Source organism: Coenobita brevimanus, chromosome 71 (assembly GCF_032717465.1).
Source record: "Coenobita brevimanus isolate Jiangsu-jjx chromosome 71, ASM3271746v2, whole genome shotgun sequence".
NCBI lineage: Eukaryota > Metazoa > Arthropoda > Malacostraca > Decapoda > Coenobitidae > Coenobita > Coenobita brevimanus.
Genome location: NC_137024.1, coordinates 22791797 through 22816861, shown reverse-complemented (window position 1 = coordinate 22816861; position 25065 = coordinate 22791797). Strand labels below are relative to the sequence as shown.

Sequence of the window (25065 nt, the reverse complement as noted above, 5' to 3'; positions counted from 1 at the left end):
ATTTAGATGAGGATATGTACCAAAAAACCGCATCAAAACTGAAAACATAGAAATTTAAATTGAACTTCTTATGGGAAAAATTAGTTTGGGTCCGAGGCCTCCAAACCTAACTACCTAAAATCATGATTTTTTGCCCACACCCCCTGTAAACTTTATGAACTATAATTGTGGTTAAGTAACTGTAGTTCTGCATTGTATTGCCATAATGTCAGCAAGTGTATACTTGGTGTATTTCTGCCCTTTCCTGTATTGCCATTTCTCCTTTGGCTGCAAAGAGTTAGAGGTGCCAGGCTGCTCTCGTCCATTACCACTGCTACCCGAAGAACCACTCTTGCTTGCCATTTTGAAACAGGTAAGTTGCAACGAAAATACAAAGAAAATACATACAACTAAATTGCAGTGAAATGCATGTCCACATATAGAAGGTCTATCTATCTATAGCCCGATGCCCTAATCCCGCAAAGGGTGGCTGCAGACAAAACGCCTCCAAGTCACTCTGTCACCCACCATTTGACTACCCTCCCCCCAACTCACCCCCCCCTCCCTCATATACCTCTCAACTCCATCCCTCCACCTCATCCTCGGTCTACCCCTCCCTCTCCCTCCCTCCACCTCACCTACATACACCCTCTTAGTCAGTCTTTCATTCTCATATAGAAGGTACAGGTTGAAAGTGCAGCACTTGGCTTAGAGGGCTGGCTGCTGGCAGGACAGTCGCAAGATGGCCTTGCACATGGCTTGTTGTCGTTGGTGCCTACTCCCATCCAGGAGCATTTGTCCTTAAACAGCATGACTTTTTTTTTTTTCGCAGTCTTTATTGTTCATTTCTATGTTGCTCCTTATATTCATAATTACTGTACTTCTCTTCGTTTCAGTATTCTGCCTACTGTACAGTATTTGCTACCACCTGTAATTCATTTTGTTTTAATATTTCTCCTATTGATTCTCTTCCTCTAATTTCTCTTGTTATATCTTCGAGTTATTAAAGTACTGATTAATTAATAATAAGTATCCACTCACTTGATGTAGTGCTGCCTACTTCTTCCTTAGCCTTTATCATTCTTTTTCTGTGCCTGTCGTCCTCTCTTCCTATTTCTCCCATCTCTCTTGTCACTTATTGCTTTTCTTTCCTTTACAGGTGGCTTTACATTGAGTGACAAGCCAAATGGTTTCCTGTAAGCCAAGAAACCATTTACAGCGCTGGGTGGTAACCATATAACCAACTCATACGTGCTCCCTATGTGTCAGCAAGTGGGCTGGTGGAGGGTTAGTGCCCCTCCCCGTAAAACAAATAACTCAAAGTCAAATGGCCATCCCTTACGGGATTATGGCGTCTGGCAATTGATAGATAGATAGATATTTATAAAATGACAGGGAATCGTCCAGGGTGCGAATTGTCCTGACGGGAAATCGTCCATGTTTTGACGGGGAATTATCTGATGGGCAAATTGACTTGACGGTGAGTTGTCTCAGAACCATATCATCGTATGCTTCATGTACTGTATGAATAAATGATGCTGATTTTCATTCTCTTCTTGACACATGTCACATACGGTATTAGGTTAGGCTCATACTTTTTCTCATAATTTTCCTTCACTTCTAGCATTTTGGTTTGCATCAAAAATATTATCTTTGCTTGTTTTGGTTGGAGTCTGGCCCTGAGAGCACATGTCACATATGATATTAGGTTAGGCTCATACTTTTTCTAATAATTTTCCTTCACTTCTAGCATTTTGGTTTGCATCAAAAATATTATCTTTGCTTGTTTTGGTTGGAGTCTGGCCCTGAAAGCACGTGTCACATCCGATATTAGGTTAGGCTAATACTTTTTCTTATAATTTTCCTTCACTTCTAGCATTTTGGTTCGCATCAAAGCTATTGTTACGTCCCTGTCCCCACACTGCCACAGCCTCCAACAGCAGTAATACAGTACAGGAAGGACGTTGCCCGATGAGTTGTTCTTCCTATGGTCAGCCTTAGGTGTACAGTACGCAAGATCAGCTGAGGCAAAAATAAACACTGGCTCCTTAAAGTTCACTGTTTTTTTTTCCAAGTAATTCCACTTAATGCTTTTCAATTTCACTGTTCTCACAAGCATTGGAGCTTTACACTCAATCCTTGTAAATCGTGTGTTCATAAATCATGATTTCTAAATCACAGCTAGGAGGCCGTCAGACTGCCAGCAACCTTCAATCACTGTTAAGTCACGAAAATCGCGGACCTAGGCACCCAAGTGGGCCTTTTCCGAGGAGAACCGTAAACCACGGCATTCAAACTGAAAATTGCGACCCAACAACCAATCACCGAGCGTCCCTGGTGGCAAATGTGCATACTAATGCCGCCATGTTGTTGTTGTTCTTGTCACGCCAGTCCACACACAACAGACCGTCACTGTGGAGTACGAGAGTTATCTACCTTTTCTGTGCAACTTTCCCCCACCTCCTACCTGCCATGGCCCCTCCTGACCCCCCGATGAAGCACTCTAAGCAGCATGGCGTCAAGAAGCTGCCGCAGTTGTTGTACAGTCAACTTTTGGAGATCATTCGTCGTGTTGAGAGGGGGGAGAAGTTTTCAAAAGCTGGCGAAAGAGTTTGGGAAGAACAAGTGCTGAGAGGTTCTAAGTTCTTCCCAACACCACCCCACTCCATTCATTTAAGCAATTTCGTCATAGGATTAAGGTGAGATCTCTTAACATGGCTTATTTCTATTTAATACATGCACTGAATATTCCTAAATTTGTATGTTTGTGTTTGATGGTGCCTAGACAGGTGTAGGTAGGGTGCTGTGGGGGCAGGTTGGCCAAAGTCCAGACCCAAATTAATTTTTCACATAAGAGTTATTATTCATAAATCACAAAATTCGTAAATCACAGCAGTGGTCTAGACCCAAATTGTCGCAATTTACAAGGATTGAGTGTACACACTTTACTAACTGCTATTACACTTAATGCTTAATGACACTTCACTGTTAGTACACTTAATGCTTGCCAACACTTCATTTATTACACAAGTTGTGAAAATAATCTTCACTGACAGTAATTACCCTTAATACACTTCACTGTCTTCTTAAGTTCCAGTGATATACAAACTTCAATAACTCGTCACTGTTTGCCACTGTTTTTACAAGTACCGAAAGTAACAAACTGACTGCACTTCACACAGACTAACTTGACACCCAACTTAACTTGTAATAATCTCTACTCCATCTTATATAAGCTTGCATTACTCTTGAAACGTCTACATTTTACGAGTATACTCTAGATGGGCAACAGCTGCCAACTCAGACACATCAAAACATGCAGAGTTGTCTCACATTACATAGCACTCTAAATCATTTACCATACAAACTTAAACTACATAATTTAACAAGCAGTCATTTAAATAAAACATTATTGAGAAAAAGCACATTAAATAAATGCATAACTTACGAAATAACTACACTCACAAACAGCAGGCTAACGGGCAACTCTGACTCGTACCGATAAGGGAACTACTGTACACGAAACACCGAGAAACTTCTCGAGCACCTAACTGGCAAATCCCCCTTCATAACAATATTATCTTTGCTTGTTTTGGTTGGAGTCTGGCCCTGAGAGCACATGTCCCATACGATATTAGGTTAGGTTCATACTTTTTCTTATAATTTTCCTTCACTTCTAGCATTTTGGTTCACATCAAAAATATTATCTTTGCTTGTTTTGGTTGGAGTCTGACCCGAAGAGCATCGAAATACGCGACTTTGGATCGAAAAGTAGGGTAGACAGACCACTCCAAAATGCATTGAAATTTGATTCATTGAATTCTAAACTCTCAAAATTTGAGATTCCACCATATACATATATATATATATATATATATATATATATATATATATATATACATATAATATCTCTCTCTCTCTCTCTCTCTCTATATATATATAATATCTATCTATCTATCTATCTATATATATATATATATATATATATATATATGGAGCCTCTATGGTACAGTGGTAGAGTGTGCGATTCGTACACGGGTGAAACAGGGTTCAAGCCCTGCCAGGGTAATAAACTTTGGGAGTGTTCACCTGACCACATACTGCATTGGCAGACAAAAGGGGTGCTGTGGTTGAACCAGTGTCACTTACTATAAAGTATGCTTGCACCCAGTCGGCTTGGGAGGACCGATTATACTTGGTTCACAGACTACACACACACATCCAAAGCCACTCCAACACTACAATTTTTTTTTTTTTTTTTTTTTATGTGGGGAAGAAGGAACCAAAGGCAATGAGCCCGCAAAACTGTTCCTTCCAAGAGAAAAACAAAATACAAGAGAGAGCCAAATTCAAGATCCATTTATTTTGAGATGCCTTGACAAACTGCATTTGAAAGACTGGAGATCGTAGGAAGCAGGAAATACAGACATACAGAGACAGTTCCAGAGTTGACCTGTTGCATAAATGAAGGACTGGGAGTAACGGTTAACTCTTGCATTAGACAGTTGGACAGAAAAGGGGTGAGAGTTTGCTGCTAGACGGGTGCTACCCGATCATCGTAGAAGTGGAGGAATGCATGCAGACAGTTCAGAGGAACAGCGATAGAAAAGAGATAAAGATGCAACATTGTGGCGAAGAGACAGAGGTTGAAGGGAGTCAGTAAGAGGGGGAGAGTTAATGAGACGAAAAGCCTTTGACTCCACCCCATTGAGAAGAACTGTATGTGGGGAGCCTCCCCACACATGAGAGTTGTACTCCAAACAGGGGCGGATAAAACCCCTGTATAGAGTCAACAATTGTGCAGGGGCAAAGAAGGAACGGAGTCGGCTTAGCACACCCAATCCCTTGGAAGCAGATTTTACAAGTGATGTAATATGATCTTTCCAAGACAAGTCTCAAGCAAATGAAACCCCAAGCATGTTCAACGATGATCCAGGATTAAGCTGAGTATTATTAAACATAAGTGGGTATATCTGTGGAAGATTTTGTCAGGTTGATAGGTGCAAAAACTGAGTCTTTGATGCATTAAAAACAACCAGATTATTTTTACCCCAGTCAGAGACACGAGCCAAGCCAGACATTAGGTGTGCCATAGCCTCATCCCTTGCCTGTTGAAGTAACTGCTGAGATGGACATTGTGGGAATCGAATGGAAAGGTGAAGGGTGGAGTCATCAGTGTATAAGTGGATAGGGTTAGATGTACAGCTTAGAAGGTCATTGATGAATAAAAGGAAGAGAGCTGGAGATAGGACAGAGCCCTGAGGAACACCACTGTTAATAGATCTAGGAGAAGAACGATAGCCGTCTACAACAGCTGCTATAGAACAACCAGAAAGAAAGCTAGAGATGAAGGCACAGATAGAAGGATATAAACTGTAAGAGGGCAGTTTGGAAATTAAAGATTTATGCCAGACTCGATCGAAAGCCCTTGAGATGTCAAGTGCAATGGCAAAGCTTTCGCCAAAGTCCCGAAAGAAGGATGACCAGGAGTCTGAAAGGTAGGTGAGAAGATTGCCTGTGGAGCGTCCCTGACGGAACCCATACTGATGATCAAAAAGAAGGTTGTGATAGGAAAGATGCTTTAAAATTATTCTATTAAGAATAGACTCAAAAACTTTTGAGATACAGGATGTTAAAGCAATTGGACGATAGTTAGAGGGTTGGGAATGGTCACCCTTCTTTGGGACCGGCTGAATGAGAGCAAACATCCAGCAAGAAGGAAAGGTACAAGTTGACAGACAAAGGCGAAAGAGTTTGCCTAGGCAGGGTGTAAGCACAGAAGCACAGTTCTTGAGAACAACAGGAGGGACTCCATCAGGCCCATATGCCTTATTAGTACTGAGGCCAGCAATGACAGAAAATACATCAGCTGAAGAAATTTTAATGTTAACCATGAGGAAGTCAGAGGGGGGAAGTGATGGAGGAACAGCACCGGAATCGTCTAAGGTGGAATTGGAGGAGAAAGTCTGAGCCAAGAGATCTGCTTTATCAGTAGAAGAAATAGCTACAGAGCCATCAGAGTAGAAAAGAGGAGGGAAGGATGATGAGGTAAAGTTGTTAGAAAGGTTTTTGGCAAGGTGCCAGAAGCAGCGAGAAGAGTTCGAGTTAGAGAGTTGAGAGCATTTTGTACAGACGAAATTATTTTTAGCAGAGCGAAGAACAGACTTAGCACGATTCCGGGCAGAAATGTATAAAAGATGTGATTCAGGGGTAGGTTGGCTCCGGTACCTTTTACAGGCTCTCTCCTTGTTGCGCACAGCATTAGAACAAGCGTGATTAAACCAAGACTTTCATGCATTAGTCAATGGATATGAGAAAGGATTGTATGCTTCCATGCCCGAGAGAATAACCTCCGCAATGCGCAAGGCACACTCAGATGGCTCCCGGCCATGGAAGCAATAATCATTCCAGGGAAAATCAAAGAAGTACTGCCCGAGGGCCTCCCAATCCGCAGCTCCAAAATGCCACAGACGACGTTTTTTTGGAGGATCCGCAGGCCGTACTGGAGCGATAGGACAGGTTAAGGTGATAAGGTTGTGATCGGAGGAGCCCAACGGAGAGAAAAGATTAACAGTGTAAGCAGAAGGATTAGTTGTAAGGAAGAGATCAAGTATGTTGGAGCTCTCTCCAAGGCGGTCAGGGATACGGGTAGGGTGCTGTACAAGCTGCTCTAGGTCATTAAGGATAGAAAAGATGTAGGCTTGTTCACCAGGTGGATCAGTGAAAGGAGAGGAGAGCCAAAGGTGGTGGTGATCATTGAAATCTCCAAGAATGGAGATTTCAGAGAAAGGAGAAATGAATAGAATGTGTTCCATCGTAGAAGCAAGATAGTCAAAGAATTTTTGATAGTCAGTAAAATTAGGAGATAAGTAAACAGCACAGATATATTTAGTCAGAGAATGACAGGAAAGCCGAAGCCAGAGTGTAGAGAATTCAGAAGAATCGAGTTCAGGAACACGAGAGCAAGATAAGTTGTTGCATATATATACACAACAGCCACCTTTGGCTTTGAAATCAGTATAAAGAAAGTGAAAGTAGGAGGATACAGAAAAGGGTTTGCTGTCAGTTGCCTCAGACAGCTGAGTCTCAGTTAGGAAAAGAAGGTGAGGTTTAGAGAAGGAGAGGTGGTGTTGAACAGAGCGAAAGTTAGAGGAAAGGCCACGAATGTTGCAGAAATGAAGAAGAAGAGAGTCAGACAGTGGTTCCAGGCACCTTGAGTCATCACCGGGACGACTTTCACTTACAAGCACTTCTCACCCTACATACAGTCTCTACTAGACAGCCTAAGCCACTTGGTAGAGATACATTGGCTGTATCGTCCCCACTTCGGTCGGGATAGGCTAGTCCTGCAGTGGATACTGAAATGGCTGATGATGATCCTCATAAATCGCGGCAATTTGGGTCTGGACCACTGCCGTGATTTATGAATTCCGTGATTTATGAATAATAACTCTTATGTGAAAAATTAATTTGGGTCTGGACTTTGGCCAACCCGCCCCCACAGCACCCTACCTAAACCTATCTAGGCACCATCAAACACAAACATACATATTTAGGAACTTTCAGTGCATGTATTAGATAGAAATCAGCCATGTTAAGAGATCTCACCTTAATCCTATGATGAAATTGCTTAAGTGAATGGAGTGGGGTGGTGTTGGGAAGAACTTAGAACCTCTCAGCACTTGTTCTTCCCAAACTCTTTCGCTAGCTTTGAAAACTTCTCTCCCTTCTCAACACGACGAATGAGCTCCAAACGTTGACTGTACAACTGCGGCAACTTCTTGAAGCCATACTGCTTAGAGTGCTTCATTGGGGGGTCGGGAGGGGCGGGGGTAAGTTGCACAAAAAAGGCAGGTAACTCACATACTCCGTTGCTACGGTCTGTAGTGTGTTGACTGGCGGGACAAGAACAACAACAACATGGCAGCATTAGTATGCGCATATGCCACCAGAGACGCGTGGTGATTGGTTGTTGGGTCGCGATTTTCAGAGTGCATGCCGCGGTTTACGGTTCTCCTCAGAAAGGCCCACTTGGGTGCCTAGATCTGCGATTTTCGTGACTTAATAGTGATTTAAGGTTGCTGGCAGTCTGACGGCCACCTAGCCGTGATTTCTGAATCCGTGATTTATGACCACGCGATTTACGAGGATTGAGTGAATATATATATATATATTTATATATATATATATATATATATATATATATATATAGTATAAATATATATATATATATATATATATGTATATATATCTATCTATCTATAGCCCGACGCCCTAATCCCGCAAAGGGTGGCCGCAGACAAAACGCCTCCAAGTCACTCTGTCACCCACCATTTGACTCCCCTCCCCCCAACTCACCCCCCCCCCTCCCTCATATACCTCTCAACTCCATCCCTCCACCTCATCCTCGGTCTACCCCTCCCTCTCCCTCCCTCCACCTCACCTACATACACCCTCTTAGTCAGTCTTTCATTCTCCATTCTCTCCACATGTCCAAACCACCTCAGTGTATTTCTCCTAATCTTTTCAACCACATCCACATCTACCCCACAACGTTCCTTCACTTCTTCATTCGTCAACCTGTCCCTCCACGTCACTCCACGTGCTCCTCTCAAGTAACTCATTTCCACTGCTCTCACTCTTGACTTGTTCCCCTCTTGCAAGGTCCACGCCTCACTTCCATATGTCAGGGTAGGGATCACAATACCATCATGCAGTGACTTCTTAACTTCCATACTCACCTCCCTATTTCTCATCACTGCTTTCAGTGTACCAACAACCTTTCTTCCCTGCTGTGCCCTTTCACGTACTTCATCCCCCAAAGTTCCATCACACTACCCAATCACACTACCCAAGTACTTGAATGCACTCACATTCTCCATATCCTCACCATCCAACCTCACTGCACACTCTGTGACTTCATTCCTCTCAAACACCATAACTTTACTTTTGTTTACATTAACTTTCAGCTTCCTCCTCCTACACACTGTCCCAAATTCATTCACCAAACCTTGCAACTCCCATTCATCTTCACTCAACAATACTGTATCATCAGCAAACAGCAACACCGGAAGCTTCCAAATCTCACCCTCATTCATTAGGGCCACCCCCACATCCACTGCCCTACCTTGCACCTCCTTTACAACCCCATCCATATATATATTAAACAGCCATGGAGACATCACACAACCCTGTTTCAGTCCCACATTGAGATCAAAGAACTCACTCAGCTCACCATCCACTCGCACCGTAGCCCTAGCTCCCTCGTACATACTCTTCACAGCACTCAACAATTTCCCCTCCACTCCATATATTCTTAATACCTTCCACATACCTTGCCTATCTATTCTGTCATAAGCTTTCTCCAAGTCCATGAAGGCAGCATACACTTTCCTTCCCTTCTCTAGATACTTCTCCACTAAACATCTTAGAACAAATATCTGATCTACACACCCTTTTCCCTTCCTAAATCCCCCTTGTTCTTCTCCAACTAGCTCCTCTGTCATATGCCTAACCCTATCAATGAGTATTCTACCATATATTTTACCAGTCACACTAAGAAGGCAAATACCCCTATGGTTACCACATACTTCTCTCTCCCCTTTTCCTTTGTACAGAGGAACAATTATACCTGATTTCCAGTCCTCTGGAACCCTTCCCTCTTCCCAAGCCAATCTACACAACTTCCATATCCACTCCACAACAATCTCACCCCCATACCTAAGCATTTCACCACACACTCCATCAATTCCTGGGGCCTTTCCCAGCTTAATTTTCTTCATCGCTTCCACTACTTCCGCCCTACTGATCTCTTCCTCCCTCCTCTCATTTCTTCTTCTCCCAGCCATTCCCCAACCACTTATACTCACACTGCTCTCACTCTCTACATTCAACAAATCCTCAAAGTGCTCCTTCCATCTCCTCAATTTCTCTCTCTTCTCCACCAACAATCTATTATTCCTATCTTTCACTCCCCTACTATTTCCCCTTTCACACTGCCTTACTTTCTTTACCTCCTTCCAAAACAATTTCTTACTCTCCCTCCATTTCACACTCAGATTCCTCCCAAACTCTTCATCCACTTTCTTCTTACTCTCCTTCACCAGTCTGTTAACCTCCCTTCTCCTGCTCACATATACCTCTCTCTTCTCTCTCTCATCTTTTCCCCTACCTCTACTCGCCAACCATTCACCATATGCCTTCTTCTTTTGTTCCACAGCTTGTTTCACCTCATCATTCCACCATGCTGTCCCTTGCACACCCTTGCATCTCCTCCTCACTCCACAAACCGCCTCACACGCTGCACTTATCTCTTCCGTGAATATCTTACATACGTCTTCCACCCCTTCCATCTGCTCTATATATATATATATATATATATATATATATATATATTACCCTCACGTCCAACACGCGTTAGTCCAGCACGATTCACGTCCAGCACGGAGAGCAAATAATTAGTATTATTTAATACGATTTAATTACTGCAACACGAGTGTGTTAGCACAACTCGCACAGAGCTCCGAGAAGTGGGCGAAATCCTCAGAGTTCACCTCTAGTACGATCACCCCCGGTCCAACAAAGTCATACTGGACATTCCCATGATGATGATAGCCAATGAAAACTTCTGATCAAGTAGCTTTACTCGTCCGCTATCATGACATGATCGTGATGCCGCCTAATTAAAAATGCTTCTGCTGTCACGTGATGTTTTGTTTAAATTTCTCCCTCCACAGCGCCACTCAGTCGCATAATTCGCATTGGAAGGTGCTTTTTTCTTGCTGCATTTTACCCTGCTCACGATGCCTAGGAAGCCTTCTGAGAACCCCAAGAAGCGTCGGCACCTCCCTCAGGCTACCAAGCTAGAAAGCATCGAGAGGAAGAAGAAAGGGGAGAGGAAAGTTGACATTGCCAAGGCCTATGACATGAATGAAGCCAATGTGAGGACCATAATAAAAAACCACGAAAAGATCCTGGCAGCCGAAGGCTATCACACGGCACTTCATACCAGGTTTGCCAAGGATACGATGGTAAATCGGAATGGTAACGTGGTAAAATTGCCGACGATACCACGGGCATTTGGAATTCATCTGGATGGATTCCTGCCGAGGATACGTCGGGCAAAACAATATGACCAAAACCCAGGCAACTCGACAGAGAATGTATCGTACTACAGCATTGAACATTTAGCCTGACACTGAATACATATTAATATTTTAGAATAAATATCAATCATTTTGAAACCCTTCTCATCGGCATGTGTACCAGTTTATAAACAAAGTTGCTTCTCCTTATTCTCTACCGAGTCAGCGACAGCGATCACTTTCCATAGTCACGAGACGTGGCTCTGGCAACAGTGTGAGAAGCATGCCCTTTGCCGAGGATTACAGTGCTAGGACAGGCAGAAGCAGGACCTTCCATGGCTGTGGACGAAGATAGTGATTCTGAGTGTGATTTCGAAGGATTTATGGGGGAGGTTGAGGAGGAGCAACAGCCATTACCTGCTAGTGACGCCAGCAGCCATCCTCTGGGGACCCAGTAGGACTACCAACAGCCTTTGATACCACCTCCCATTCCCAGCAAGCCCACCAACACTATCCAAAAAGGTTAGTTATCATTCATAGCACAGTACCATTTATTATAATTACAACAATACCAATATATGTATAGGTATATGGTAGGTATTTAGCATGACTTTTCCTAGGGTTGCTGACATAATTCATTTTTCCCCATAAGCTCTATTGTTAGTCCAACACGTTTTTGGTCCAACACGTGACCCATGCATGACAATATTACCGTGTTGGACGCGAGGGTACTCGTTTCGTTTCGTTTCGTTTTTAAAGGCTCCAACATGCTTGCATGTGTCGGCCTTGGTCACCTAATGGCGGCTCTCCACGCTGCACGATCCATTGCAGCCTCCCTGTTCAGTCCCTTAACCCTAAGGTCACACTTAATGACCTCGTCCCATGTCTTTCTCGGTCTACCCCTCACAACCCCACCCCCAATATTAACACTTCTCACCTTCCTCACCCAATTATCATCCCTCATCCTCTCCACATGTCCAAACCACCTCAATCTACCTCTCCTCATCACAACACCAATACACTCCAGTCCCATCCTACCTCTCAACTCTTCCATTGTAAACCCAACCCCTCCAGGCCTTGGACGCAGGGATGCACTGCACATCCACCTAATCATTGTCATTTCTGTACGTCTGAGCCGGCGAATGTCTTCCTCCTTCACTGCCCAGGTCTCACTGCCATACAGCATTACACTCCTAACACATGCTGCATACAAAGACCCCTTAGCACGTAGGGAGAGCCCTCTCAATGTCAGGAGAGGCAAGAGCTCCCTGAACTTCTTCCAACCACTTCTCACCCTAGCCACAGAGCTAGCTCCAGCCCCACCTCCAGCACACAACATGTCTCCCAAATAACAAAACTCTTCCACACACTCAAGAGATTCACCAGCAAGTTCAATCTTTTCACGTCTGACGATCTCCACCTGCTCACCCCGGCACGCCGTACACATAAAATCAGCATTATCTCACAGTCTACCTCTGATACCACTACATCTCTTATGCACCCATTTATCACAAACACTGCAAAAGATGGAATTACTTCCCACGCCCTTGTGGCAAACTGCACATGGCCACTCTCCCTCGTCTTTGACAGTACCGCCACCAACCCTAGATATCATCACTTTTGTTTTATCTGCATTTACCCTTAAACCCTTTTGCCCCATACCATCACTCCACTTCCTAAACCTTTCCTCCGCCTCCCTTTCATTCTCTGCAATCAACACCAAATCATCAGCATACAACAACTCCCACGGGAATCCGTTTCTAAAGTCACGTGAAAGGGCTTCAAGTACCATGATATATATATATATATATATATATATATATATATATATATTGTATATATATAAATAAGTCGGCTTAAGGCGGGCCGATTACACTTGGTTCACAGACTACACACACATCCAAAGCCACTGCAACACTACAATTACACTCACAAGCACTTCTCACTCTACATACAGTCTCTACCAGACAGCCTAAGCCACTAGGTAGAGATACATTGGCTGTATCGTCCCTGCTTCAGTAGGGATAGACCAGTCCTGCAGTGGACCTCAACGGCTGATGATGATGATGATGATGATGATATATATATATATATACATATATGTACACACACACACCAGTACTGCTGTACTGTATCACAATCTTCAATCTTTTTACAATATAAAGGAAACCAGGCAGAGTACAGAATTGGCTACATTATGACTGAAAAATGCTAAAATTTGATGCAGGGTAAGATCATAAGAGTAACACATGCTGCAGTGTAACAATGAAAACTAATCCAATAATAGTGTACAATTACCATTTATTTTATGGCTATAACACCACCATGGAAGAAGAAAAAATAAGAGCTTGTGGCTGAACAATAGAAAACGACAGGACAGTTTAGCTACCTGCTAGCACTAAGCCAGCGAAGTTGGCAACACTTAATAGTTGACGAAAACAACGAAGGTCTTTTTCTCTCTCTCTCATCATTAGAGTTGAATGGTATATTAGATTTTTTTAGAAAAAGTGATGGAAGCTGAAATTCTGGACTTTTGGAGAATTTTTAAAATTCCTCCCGGATGAAGATTTTGACACCTAAATGCAGGACATGTCCGGGAAAATCCGGACGTATGGCAACCCTATGCTGTACTGCAATGGTAGTGAAAACAATTTAAAAGCCACTGGTGCAATCCGTACTAATGTCTGATAGGCTATATATACCTATTAGAAAAAGTCCGGATTAGCAGGGGAAAGTCCAGATGTTGCTCTTATCGGAACATCGCTTTTTTCGGAATGGATTGGGCTCCAATTAGTCTGTTACAGTGAGGTTTTGCTGTATATAAATACAGGTATACCTCGATATACGATACCCCTAGATGCGATACCCTGGCTTAGCCATGGGGGTAGAAATACCACCATACCCTGTCTAAATGATGGCCAAATCCTGTTTTAATCATGGTTTTTGTTTTGCTTTTTTACCAATTCTGATGTTATTTTAGACTAAAATTGTGTGTTTAGGTTGATTTATAAACTATTTTTAGACTGATTAATGTGTTTTAGCCACAGACGGGGCAAACAATATCATTTTGGGGTACAGTTTACTAATCTTGATTTCTTCCAGACTTATAATTAATGATTTTCAGATTTTATTTTGGTTTTAGTGAGTTATTTACATGTTTGGCTTAAGTTAGCTTCTTTTACAGCTGTTAGACCATTTAGACTGGCTTTAAACTTGTTTTTGGACTCATCTGGATGGGTTTAGGACTTGGTTGGGGGGGAAACCCAAGGCTCAAAAACGCATCCCTATACTTTACCCGTTAAATCTACCCAGAGATACAATACCCCACCTAATGATGGGGTTTTACTTAACCAACTGCATTGTTAAACCAGGGTATACCTGTATGTTCATGGTGGGTCTTAATCCACTAACTGAACTGCTGATGGATTTGTATAAACTCTTGATTTACCCAGTATTTATGAAGATAAAAAGTGTCCTGTTTTTTCCATGAGTGTTATCATGAACAGCAAAGCTTACCCATTTTTACTAATCTAGCAGATATGGCATGTCTATGACACTTTTTTTTTGGATTCAAGAATCCTCGTTTTACTAGGAAAAGCAAATCTATCACTGCTAAGTAATATTATTTTCACAGAACTCGTAAAGAATGCCTTCTACAGCCTATTCTGTAGCAACAAATATTTCCACTGAGTGTTGGTGTCATTAGCCACATCTATATCAATAGGGACCTGACATACAACCAAAGAATGGAACTGCGTGCCAGGCGTGCACAGCGTAGCACTGCCAATGGAGGAGCGGCCAGGGGACCCACCAATACCTGCCCAGCTAGCCCCCATGCTGCTGGAGATGCCATGGTTATACCCAGGACTTCCCGAACCCAGCTCACCCCTTTGGACACTCAGGTTGCTGCAACCCACTCACAAGATAATACACCCACGAGAAATTTAAACCATTAACCTTGCAGTCCTCCCAGGCAACAGTGAGTTTTCACAATTTGAAATTCGGGTTCTGCAATGTAAATAGTATCATTAATAAATTACATATTATCACTGATTTTCTATCAGACAATGGTATAGATATTTTTGGAGTCGCTGAAACCTGGCTGCTGCCTGAAATCCCCGATTCATTTGCTCAAGTTAATAACTTTAACCTCTCATGTGCTGACACCAAAGACAATACCCGTAAGCACGGAGTATGTATATATATATAAGGAGTAGAATAAGTTATGTAGGTATCAACACCAACTATGATAATGTCTGTGCCATCCATTTACTTACATTTAACCTGTACGTAATAGTAATATATCGCCCTCCTTCTAACAGTGATGCTGATAACCAAGCATTACTAAATTTCTTACTAGACTTCTGTCCATCCAAAGAGGTACTAATTGTTGGGGACTTTAACTTACCCCTTACCAACTGGAAATCAAGCACAGCACTGGCTATGAAATATCCTCCCCTCTACCAGTCGTTCCTGGACTGTTTTGGATGTCTAGGTCTGAACCAGTGGGTAACAATGCCCACATATTTAAGCTCAGGCACCACTCTAGATCTTGTCTTCACATCTGAGAATGATAGAGTTGGAGAAATTGAGGTAGTGAGTCCCCTGCCCAGTTGTGGACACTGTCCGGTGCTACTATTATTTTCAGGCCGCTGTTGTGACAGATAGCTATTTGCACACCAAGCGCTCCTGGCATAAAGCCAAATACAACAAAATAAATAATCATCTGCATGAAACAGACTGGCATTTTGAATTCCAAAGCCTGTCAATTGATGCCATGTATGACAGACTGCAGTCCATCCTTAGCCCATTAGTTGACCAGTATGTGCCGAATATGCCTAGCACACCTTCCCCACCTCCCAGATCACCTCCCAAGGCCTTGAAAACCATCACAGGAAAGCCTGGGAAACATACAAACAATCCAGGAGTGTTTATGGAAGACTATATCCTGAGGCTTCCCAAGCTCTATCACACTACGACTCTCTCAACGACAGCTTTCGTAACTACTTTACACACATGCAAATCAATCACGAAATGTCACTGATTAGAAAACTACAGGTCTCCTCAAAACCATTTCACCAGTACATCTATCTATCTATCTATCTATATACCTAGGCTGCTTCCCCCAAGGAAAGGGAGGTAGCCGAGACAGGACGACTCACTCTCCATTTACTCATCCATTCAAACACATTCATTTGCATCTTAGCCCCAAAGGGGAGAACGGACAGATCCTCACCGCACCACACCGCACAAGGGTCAACTGGGCAATGCAATCAGTGACATCCGCAGCAGGGCCCGACAGCAGAACTGGTTTACCCCTGCCACATCATAACAGACCCATCCCCTTACCCGCACCTGACCTGACTAGCTGATCAGACCAAATGCGGGAGAATATCCCCTCAGGGCTGCGTCATCACTTATTCATTCACAATTTCTCTCCATTTATTTCTGTCACGCACAGCCACTCTTCCTTGCTCAACAGACATCCCTCTCACATCCAGCGCTCTCTTCACACTGTCCATCCATCCTATTCGTGGTCTTCCTCTCAGCCTTACACCTCTCACATCAGATCTAGTTATCTTTTTCACCAATCGCTCATTATCCATTCTCTCCATATGTCCAAACCATTGCAACACCCTCTGCTCAACTCTACCAGCCATCTCCCGAACAACTCCAGTTCTCCTTCGCACTTCATCATTTCGCACCCGATCCATATGCGTCACTCCACACATACTCCTCAGACATCTCATCTCCATTACATTCAAACTTTTCCTCTCTGCTACACCCATATTCCATGTTTCAGCCCCATATAATGCAGTCGGTACCACAACACCCTCATACAGCCTTCTCTTTTACATCCATTCTAAGTGAACGACATTTAAACACTTTTTTCATTCCTCCCAGCACCTTTCCTACTTCATTTATTCTAAACTTCACTTCTGCATCTATTCTTCCATCCACAGCAACATGTGACCCTAGATATTTAAAACAATCTACCTCCTCAAGCAACTCACCATTCAAAACTATATTCATCCCCCTACCATCTATCAACCTCGTACACTTCATCACTTTACTCTTATTCTCATTTACTTTCAATTTCCTCCTTTCACACACCCTTCCAAACTCCTCTACCAACTGTCTCAATCTCTCCTCTGAATCAGTCACCAGTGCAGTATCATCTGCAAACAGCAGCTGCTTCAGATTCCACTCTCCTCCATCAACATTTACCAGACTCAGACCACCTAAAACTCTTGCATTCACCTCCCTTACAACACCATCCATGTAAATATTAAACAACCAAGGCGACATCACACATCCCTGTCGCAGCCCCACTCTCACGGGAAACCAATCACTCACAGCATTTCCCACTCTTACACACGCTCTACTATTTACATAAAAACTTTTCACCCCTTTTAGTAACCTACCATCAAGTCCATACAATCTTAAAACAGTCCACAAAGCCTCCCTATCAATTCTATCATACGCTTTCTCTAAATCCATAAATGCCCAAAACACATCCTTGCCTTTCGCTAAATACTTTTCACACACTTGTCTCACAGCAAACACCTGATCAACGCATCCCCTCCCTCTCCTAAAGCCACACTGCTCATCACTAATCACTCCCTCTGTACCCTCTCTAACTCTAATAATTAACACTCTACCATACACCTTACCTACAACACTCAACAGACTTATACCCCTAAAGCTAGTACATTCATACTTATCACCCTTGCCTTTATACAACGGGACCACACAAGCACTTGCCCAGTCAATTGGCACCATACCTTTCTCAAAGCACACATTCAACAATCTTACTAACCTGTCAACAATAGTCACTCCACCACCCTTCAGGCATTCCACAGCACACCCATCCATACCTGCAGCTTTCCCTGTTTTCATCTCCTTTACTGCCTTCTCCACTTCTTCCTTCGTGATCAAAGAATCATTCAACTCTCCCAACACATTTATTCCTCGCACCCTTCCATCTGCCACAATCTCAGCCACCCTTTCCTCCTCTACATTTAACAATCTTTCAAAATACTCTGCCCATCTCTTCCTTACTGCATCCATCTCAATTAACATCCTTCCATCCTCTGCTTTTACTCGTTCTTCCTTCCCAGACTCTCCCTTTCGCACCCTTTTCACCTCCTTCCAAAACATTTTCTTATTCTGCTGAAAATTCTCTGTCAGCCGCCTACCCCACCTCTCATCTGCTGCCACTTTAGCATCACGCACAGCCCTTCTCGCTCTATTCCTCTTCTCCTTATACCTTTCATATGACATCTCATCCTTCCTCTGCAGCCACACTTCATATGCACGTCTCTTCTCTGCCACAGCCATACTTACTTCCTCGCACCACCATTCACTTCCTTTTCTTACACCACCACCCACACGTCTCACACCACACACCTCTTCTGCATGCCCCACCACAGCACTCTTAAACAACTGCCATTCCTCCTCCACGCTGCCATTTTCCCGATCTTTCACTGCGTTCCACTCATCTTTCAATTTCTCCTGATACTCTATCTTTTTCTCTCTTTTATCCAACTCACTCACTTTCAAAACCTCCCTGCCACACCTAACCCTCCTAGCTCTCATCCATCTCTTTCCTACTCTTAACTTTCCCTCCACCAGGTAGTGGTCAGACATACCTCCACCCTCCCCTCTCAGAACTCTCACATCCAACAATCTTCCTATTACATTCCTAGACACAACCACAAAGTCCATCAAGGCTCTATCAACAACCCTTCCACCCTCCTGTCTCACCCATGTATACTTATAAATATCTTTCTTCTCAAACAGCGTATTCCCAATCACCATCTCTCGCTCAACACACATCGCTATCATTCGTTCCCCATTTTCATTTCTTCCAGGCACACCATGCATACCAACTACACCTTCAACTGCTACATTTCCCACTCTAGCATTCAGATCTCCCACCATTACCACATTCACATTCGCTTCAAAACTCTGCAGACACTCATCAACATCATTCCAGAAAGACTCCCTCTCTTGTTCATCCCTTTCACTACCAGGCCCATATGCACTCACAAACACCCACAACTCACGTTCAAATTTCGCTTTCACCCACATCAGTCTCGATGACACCTCCTTCCATTCAATCAAACATTGCTGAACTTCCGGACTCACTAACAAGGCCACACCTTCTCTTGCCCTTCCTCTATCAACACCTGACAATCTTCCATTCACACTTCCAAACATAGATTCCCCCTTCCCTTTCATCTTCGTTTCACTCAAAGCTAACACATCCAACTTTCATCTCACAAACATTCTCCCAATCTCCTCCCTTTTAGCCTCAATCGTACTACATCCACGCACATTCATAGACCCAATCTTCAGGGTACGGGGATAACTCCATCCCCCATCCCTTTCTCTGGCCTGTCTCTTTTTAGGAACTACAAAACAGAGGAGGGGGTCCCTAGTCCCCTCACCCCGCCCCTTTTAGTCGCCTTTTACGACACGCAGGGAATACGGTGGCAGTATTCTTCCTAACACAACCTGGCCGCAGAGTAGTAGTACCACCCCATAGTGCGGCCAGGTTGTGTCCCCCCCGCCACAGGGGGGGTGCACCCTCAGTAGGCCCCATAAGACTGGACAATGGAGTGTCAACATCTGACTGTACTCAGATGGCAGAAACTTTTGCTACACATTTTTGTACAGTTTACTCAACTCATGCTCCTTATGCTCCCTTCCCTCACCAAACTTTTGAGGGTATCCTCGACAGAGTGACCCTATCCTTGCAAGAAGTGAGAAATAGGCTCGCAGCACTGGACCCGAACACCAGTATGGGACCTGATGGCCTCCACCCCAGTCTTCTGAAATATTGCCCAGCCTTAGCCTTACCCTTGTTTTTGATATTTCAAAAGTCTGTCACCATTGGTAAATTGCCACATGATTGGAAAAAATCCATTATCATTCCTATATTCATGAAAGGCTCTCGACACAAACCTCTTAATTATAGGCCTATTAGCCTAACCTCTGTCTGCTGCAAAACCCTGGAAAGATTTATTACAGAGGCATTATACAACTACCTTGACACTAACGGAGTGCTGTCAAATGAACAGTATGGATTCAGACAGGGTAGAACAGTAGATGACCAGCTGTTACTTGTGTATAATGATGTTACGGCATGGGCGGATGCTGGGTATGTTGTGAATGATGTCTTGTTTGACTTTAGCAAAGCCTTTGACATCATCAACCATTTGATACTCACTGACAAGCTGAGGCTACTTGGGGTCAGTGGTTCCTTGCTGACTTGGATCTCTGACTTCCTGTCCGGCCGCACCATGCAAATGTCTGTGTCCGGCTGCGCCAGTTCCTCAAGCAATGTTCTCAGCGGTGTTCCCCAGGGATCTGTTCTAGGCCCCTTGCTCTTTCTGGTATATATAAACTTTCTACCCTCATACATACGCTCCAAATGTAAATTCTTTGCTGACGACATGAAGATTTACCTGAAGTTGTGCCAAAACACTTGTTCGACATTAGCTGCAGATATAAGTACATGCCAGAAGGATATTGATATGGTCTACAATGTAGCTGAGTCCTGGGGTTTACGTTTCAATCTTGACAAGTGTACTGTTCTGCGCTGTCAGAGAGGCCCAGTAGACTGGAATTCTTTTGGCGCACTTCAGTAATATCACATGAACAACACCAGCCTCTCCGTAGAAACTACACACAAAAACTTGGGTATCCTGGTTGACAGTTCACTGAAATTTCATTCACACATAAGAAATACTGTAAAAAGGGCAGTAGGCCTGGCAAATAATTTACTGAAGTCCACCCTCTGTCAAGACCGAGATTTTATGTTGACTTTATTCAAATCCCACATCAGACCCATCATGGAGTTTGGTTCCACTGTATGGAACACAGGCTACCATGGAGACCAGAGGCTCCTGGAGTCTGTACAGCGCAGATGGACTAAGCAAATCAATGGCCTGTCCGAACTCAGTTATGCTGACCGTCTGAAAAACCTGGGCCTGTATTCTGTAAAAGGGAGACCGATCAGAGCTGACCTCATTAAATGCTGGAAAATCTTCCATCGCCAGTCCCCAATTGCACCGCCTGAGCTTTTTTTCTCTTCCTTCATTAACTCATACCAGGTGCCATAGATTCAGCCAAGTGTAGATGCAGGTTTTTCAGCATTAGATGTATAGACCTCTGGAACTCTCTTTCAGACAATGCTGTTGGTGCTGACTCAGTTGCATCATTTAAAAAGTTCCTCCACTCACAACTAGGTCACATCCTGTTCGACTATATTGAATAACTATGATTCATAATTTGAAGTCCTTCAAGTAGTGCAACTACAGTGCATATGGCACAAAACTCAGCCTCTAATCAATAGTCTATTCTGATGATGATGTATATAGGAAACGGTGCTGGCATGCCAGGGGGTATGGGCTGCCCTACTTCTTGAAAAGCAGATTCCTACCGAGCCATACTATTAATTGTAATTGGCTAGCCAACCAGGTGAATAAACCCTTCCCATAAAATTTTCATCGTTTGTTATTTGGAGAACTCAGTTCTCACTCCCAACTGTTGGCAATCAGGACTTGCAGAAAGGCAGCATTAAGCGTACTTGTTTTCAACTGTATAACGAACTTACACCAAAAAATATGATTTCGTGTAAAAAGCAACTTACCGTATTGGTTATACCAAATGCGCTACAAGTTTGTAGTGTCCTATCTGCAAGTGGCACTGACATTCAAGTTGCGGTTTTTAAGTTGTTGTTCTAGGTAATATACTCCATTAAAATACTTCCCTGTTTTGAAATGGGTGTCATGATCAGGCAGCGTCCCAGTAATGCATTACAAAGTTAAAGGAATCTGCGGGAAATTGGAGGCCTCATACACCGCTTCTTCCTCTTTCTTATACAATTTGTAGTGCTCCATCAAAACAAATCGTTAATTTTCATTTTCCGTGGAATAATGAGGTGAAATGAGCTAGACTGTCAGTACAAATTGAATTGATATGTTTATTGTTGTAAATGGTACAGAGATTAGGCAAGCCGTACCCCGCGCGTCGGGGTGAACCTGACACCACAACCCCAGGAGAAGAGTACGAGTGGGTGACACCAACCCCACGAGGAGATGATAGGGAGGCTGTCTTACCTGACAAGCCGTCCAGGCAAGAGCGACGTATCTCCCCCTTGACCCGACGCCCCTCTTCCCTGCAGCCAGACCACCCGGCAGTGTACATGAAAAGTACACTACACTTCAGCGGAGGGAACACCCACCAGAATCGGGGTGGGACTTGCAGCGGCAAGATCCCAAGCAAACCCTCGGACGCCAAGTCCAATGGATCGGCCTCCTATTTAACAGAGGACTCAGGAGGAGCCTGAAGGTTCGCTATACCCCAAGGGAGCAGCGGCACAGTAGCACCCACCGGGTATACTGTGGGTGAAGAGACCGCCGGTTCTCCACCCTCTGCCACCCACCTTCGGGAGCCGGCACGTCGGAACGTCCACCAGACGACCTCCGCCGGTACTCCCCAGGCGGGAGGCTGGCCTTGGGGTACACTCTGCCGGAGGTACCACTTGGGACAGGCCGCCGGTCGTCCCCCAGTACTGCCCCAACCCCGACGTAAGGAGCATAGACTACGCCAGAGCTGCGGCTTAGGCTGAAAGGGCTCACCAGGCCTCTTCCTCTCGACGTCACCGGGACAGGAGTCCCAGACCTTGTGGCAGGAGTGCAGACTCTGCCGGAGCTGTGGTTATTGCCGGGAGAGCCCGCCAGGTGCCCTCTCCCAGCCGCCAGGGTCTGTGATGCCAGGAGGAGTCCCCTCTGATTCATTCTCCATCCCTGTCCTCAGTAGGAGCGCAGGGAGTGCCCAACGGGGCTGCATGGCGGAGGGAGTATCCCCCGGACCTCCTCTGCACACCCCGGACCGGAGTTTCACCAGGGCCTCCCGAGCCCGCCAAGTAGGAGAGCCGGCCCTCAGCAGCCCTCCCTCTGAGAGTCCCCAAGCTCCTACAGAGGGTAGTGGCTCTTGCTCCGCCCACCCCTCCTGCAGCAGAGTGAGGTGCCCCTCTCCTCGCCTCTCTCTCCCTGAGAGGGTGGAATCTGCTCCCCTGCAGGTACCCCGCCAGAGAACAGACTGGGCGAGACGTCCCCGAGGCCAGGTGTCCTATCTCTGCAGCCCTCATCCTCCGCAGGTGCTGTCAGACTCTGCCAGGGTGAGAAGCCTCAGTCCAGTCCTGATGGCCTCCTCCTGCAGATGAGACCACAGCCCCAGGAGCCAGCGGGCCTCCCCCGACGTGTGCTGCAGCCGCCGGACCTCCCCTGGCGCAGGTGGTCGCAGATCCTCCCTGACGGCCGCCCCTGCCGGACGTGGCAGCGGCTCAGCCAGGGTGCCACCCTCCCCACAGCTGACTCTAAGCCTGGGCCACCCCAGGTCCACCCTCAGGACCCCGATGACGACTAAGGGCCAGCGCCGAGCGGCACGCCTCTTGGCTCTCTTTGGCCCTGGCCTGTGGAGCCCTGCCTCTTGCCGGACCGCTATGGCTAGGGAGCCACCCACCAACTCCTCCAGGACTTGTGGCGACCACACAGATGACCTACCCCTGTACTACACTCTGGACGGCCCACTTCCCGCTACTGGCTGCCATATAAGGCTCCCGGCGTAGGCCCTCCTGCCATCCACGACCTGTGCCCTCCACTCCGCCAGTGCCGTGAATACGAGACTCGAAGGTTATTCCCCCCCCCCCCAGTGTTTGCGAGCCCCACCTCAGTAGACTCGCCCCTTTCCCTCCCCACTTCAGTGCACCCTCCCCCTTGTTGCCCCCTCCCTGTGTGCAATTGTGGACTCCTGTGATCATAACCTTACATGTGGAGTGTGTGGCGCCAAACTACGGGTTTGTCCCAAATATGACCCCCCCCCCCCAGTGTTACACACGGACCAATTACACCAGTGCAACCCCTCCCCGTTGTGCTAACCCAATGCCCCAAGCTCTAAACCCCTAATCACCTACCCTGCCAGAGACCTGATATTACCGTCCTCCCCCTCTTCCTCCCCCTCTTCCTCCCCCTGAGCCGCTCACGCACGGATAGATCCCAAGTGCTATATCCTCTCGTCTTCTGTAACGCGCATGTGGCATAAGGATAGCTAGAGTATCGTCCATGTCACACAGATGCATATAACCAGCATAGGAAACCGTCTATGTTACGTGGTCGTTTATGCATAAGGACTTGAGTGTACACTGCCGTCCATGTTATGCTTTTGATATATTGAGATATACTTGACTGTCCTTGCTATATACTCGAGACCTAATGCATCTGGTGTATCTGTAAAACATACCTGTGACACTGTGGAAGTTACTCTATATCAGGAAAGGTAGAATACTGTGTAAAAGTCAAGCTTGCTGAACTGGGTGGAAAGGAATAATTGTAAGAGCTGTTTTGGGTTATTGTTATATTCCACAATTTTTGCTCATAGAATGTGTGTGTGTATTTGTCTGTTGTTAATATATAAGTGTGCCTTTTGACTAATGGTGATTGGACTTTCCTTGTCTGTGACTGACCCAGTCGAGAACAAAGAACCCAGGGCTGCACCGTATCTGTGGCCGAAAAGTCGGGACTCAGAATATGCTGCATAACACTGGCGGCTAGCGGTGGTTCATGACCTGGTGGTGGAACAGCAAGGAACGGAAAATTCGCAAACATGGCGGCCAAACTGCAAGTGCAACTTCCCAAGTTCGATTCCGAACTTTATGACATACACACGTATATGTCTATGATCAAAGCTATACTAGGTATAAGTTCTGAAAATGACCGAGAGAAGATAGCCGTTACACTCCCCCACCTCGGAAAAATTGTTTCAAGTATAGCCACCAAAATAGTCCCGGAGTTGAAATGGGACTAATTTCAACAAATCATGACCCAAGCTGTCACACCCTCTCTAAGGAAAGTCGTCACCTTCTCTCAGCTGGACGCACATACGATGGGAACCTATAGTAGGACTCGCGTACGTTTGCGGCTGTGGTGTG

General features: G+C 45.0%; 1 protein-coding gene across 1 annotated transcript in view; it reads right to left on the bottom strand.

Moving 5' to 3' along the window:
• LOC145406702 (ankyrin repeat domain-containing protein 16-like) overlaps positions 1 to 22873 on the bottom strand; it is a 437213-nt gene extending 414340 nt beyond the window's left edge. Inside the window, exons 1-2 of the mRNA XM_080277804.1 lie at positions 22715 to 22873; positions 22519 to 22647 (exon numbers count right to left, since the gene is read on the bottom strand). Coding sequence (XP_080133930.1) covers positions 22519 to 22647; positions 22715 to 22873 — 288 coding nt within the window. The remainder of the gene's footprint in view (positions 1 to 22518; positions 22648 to 22714) is intronic.
• Between the last annotated feature and the right edge of the window lie 2192 nt (positions 22874 to 25065).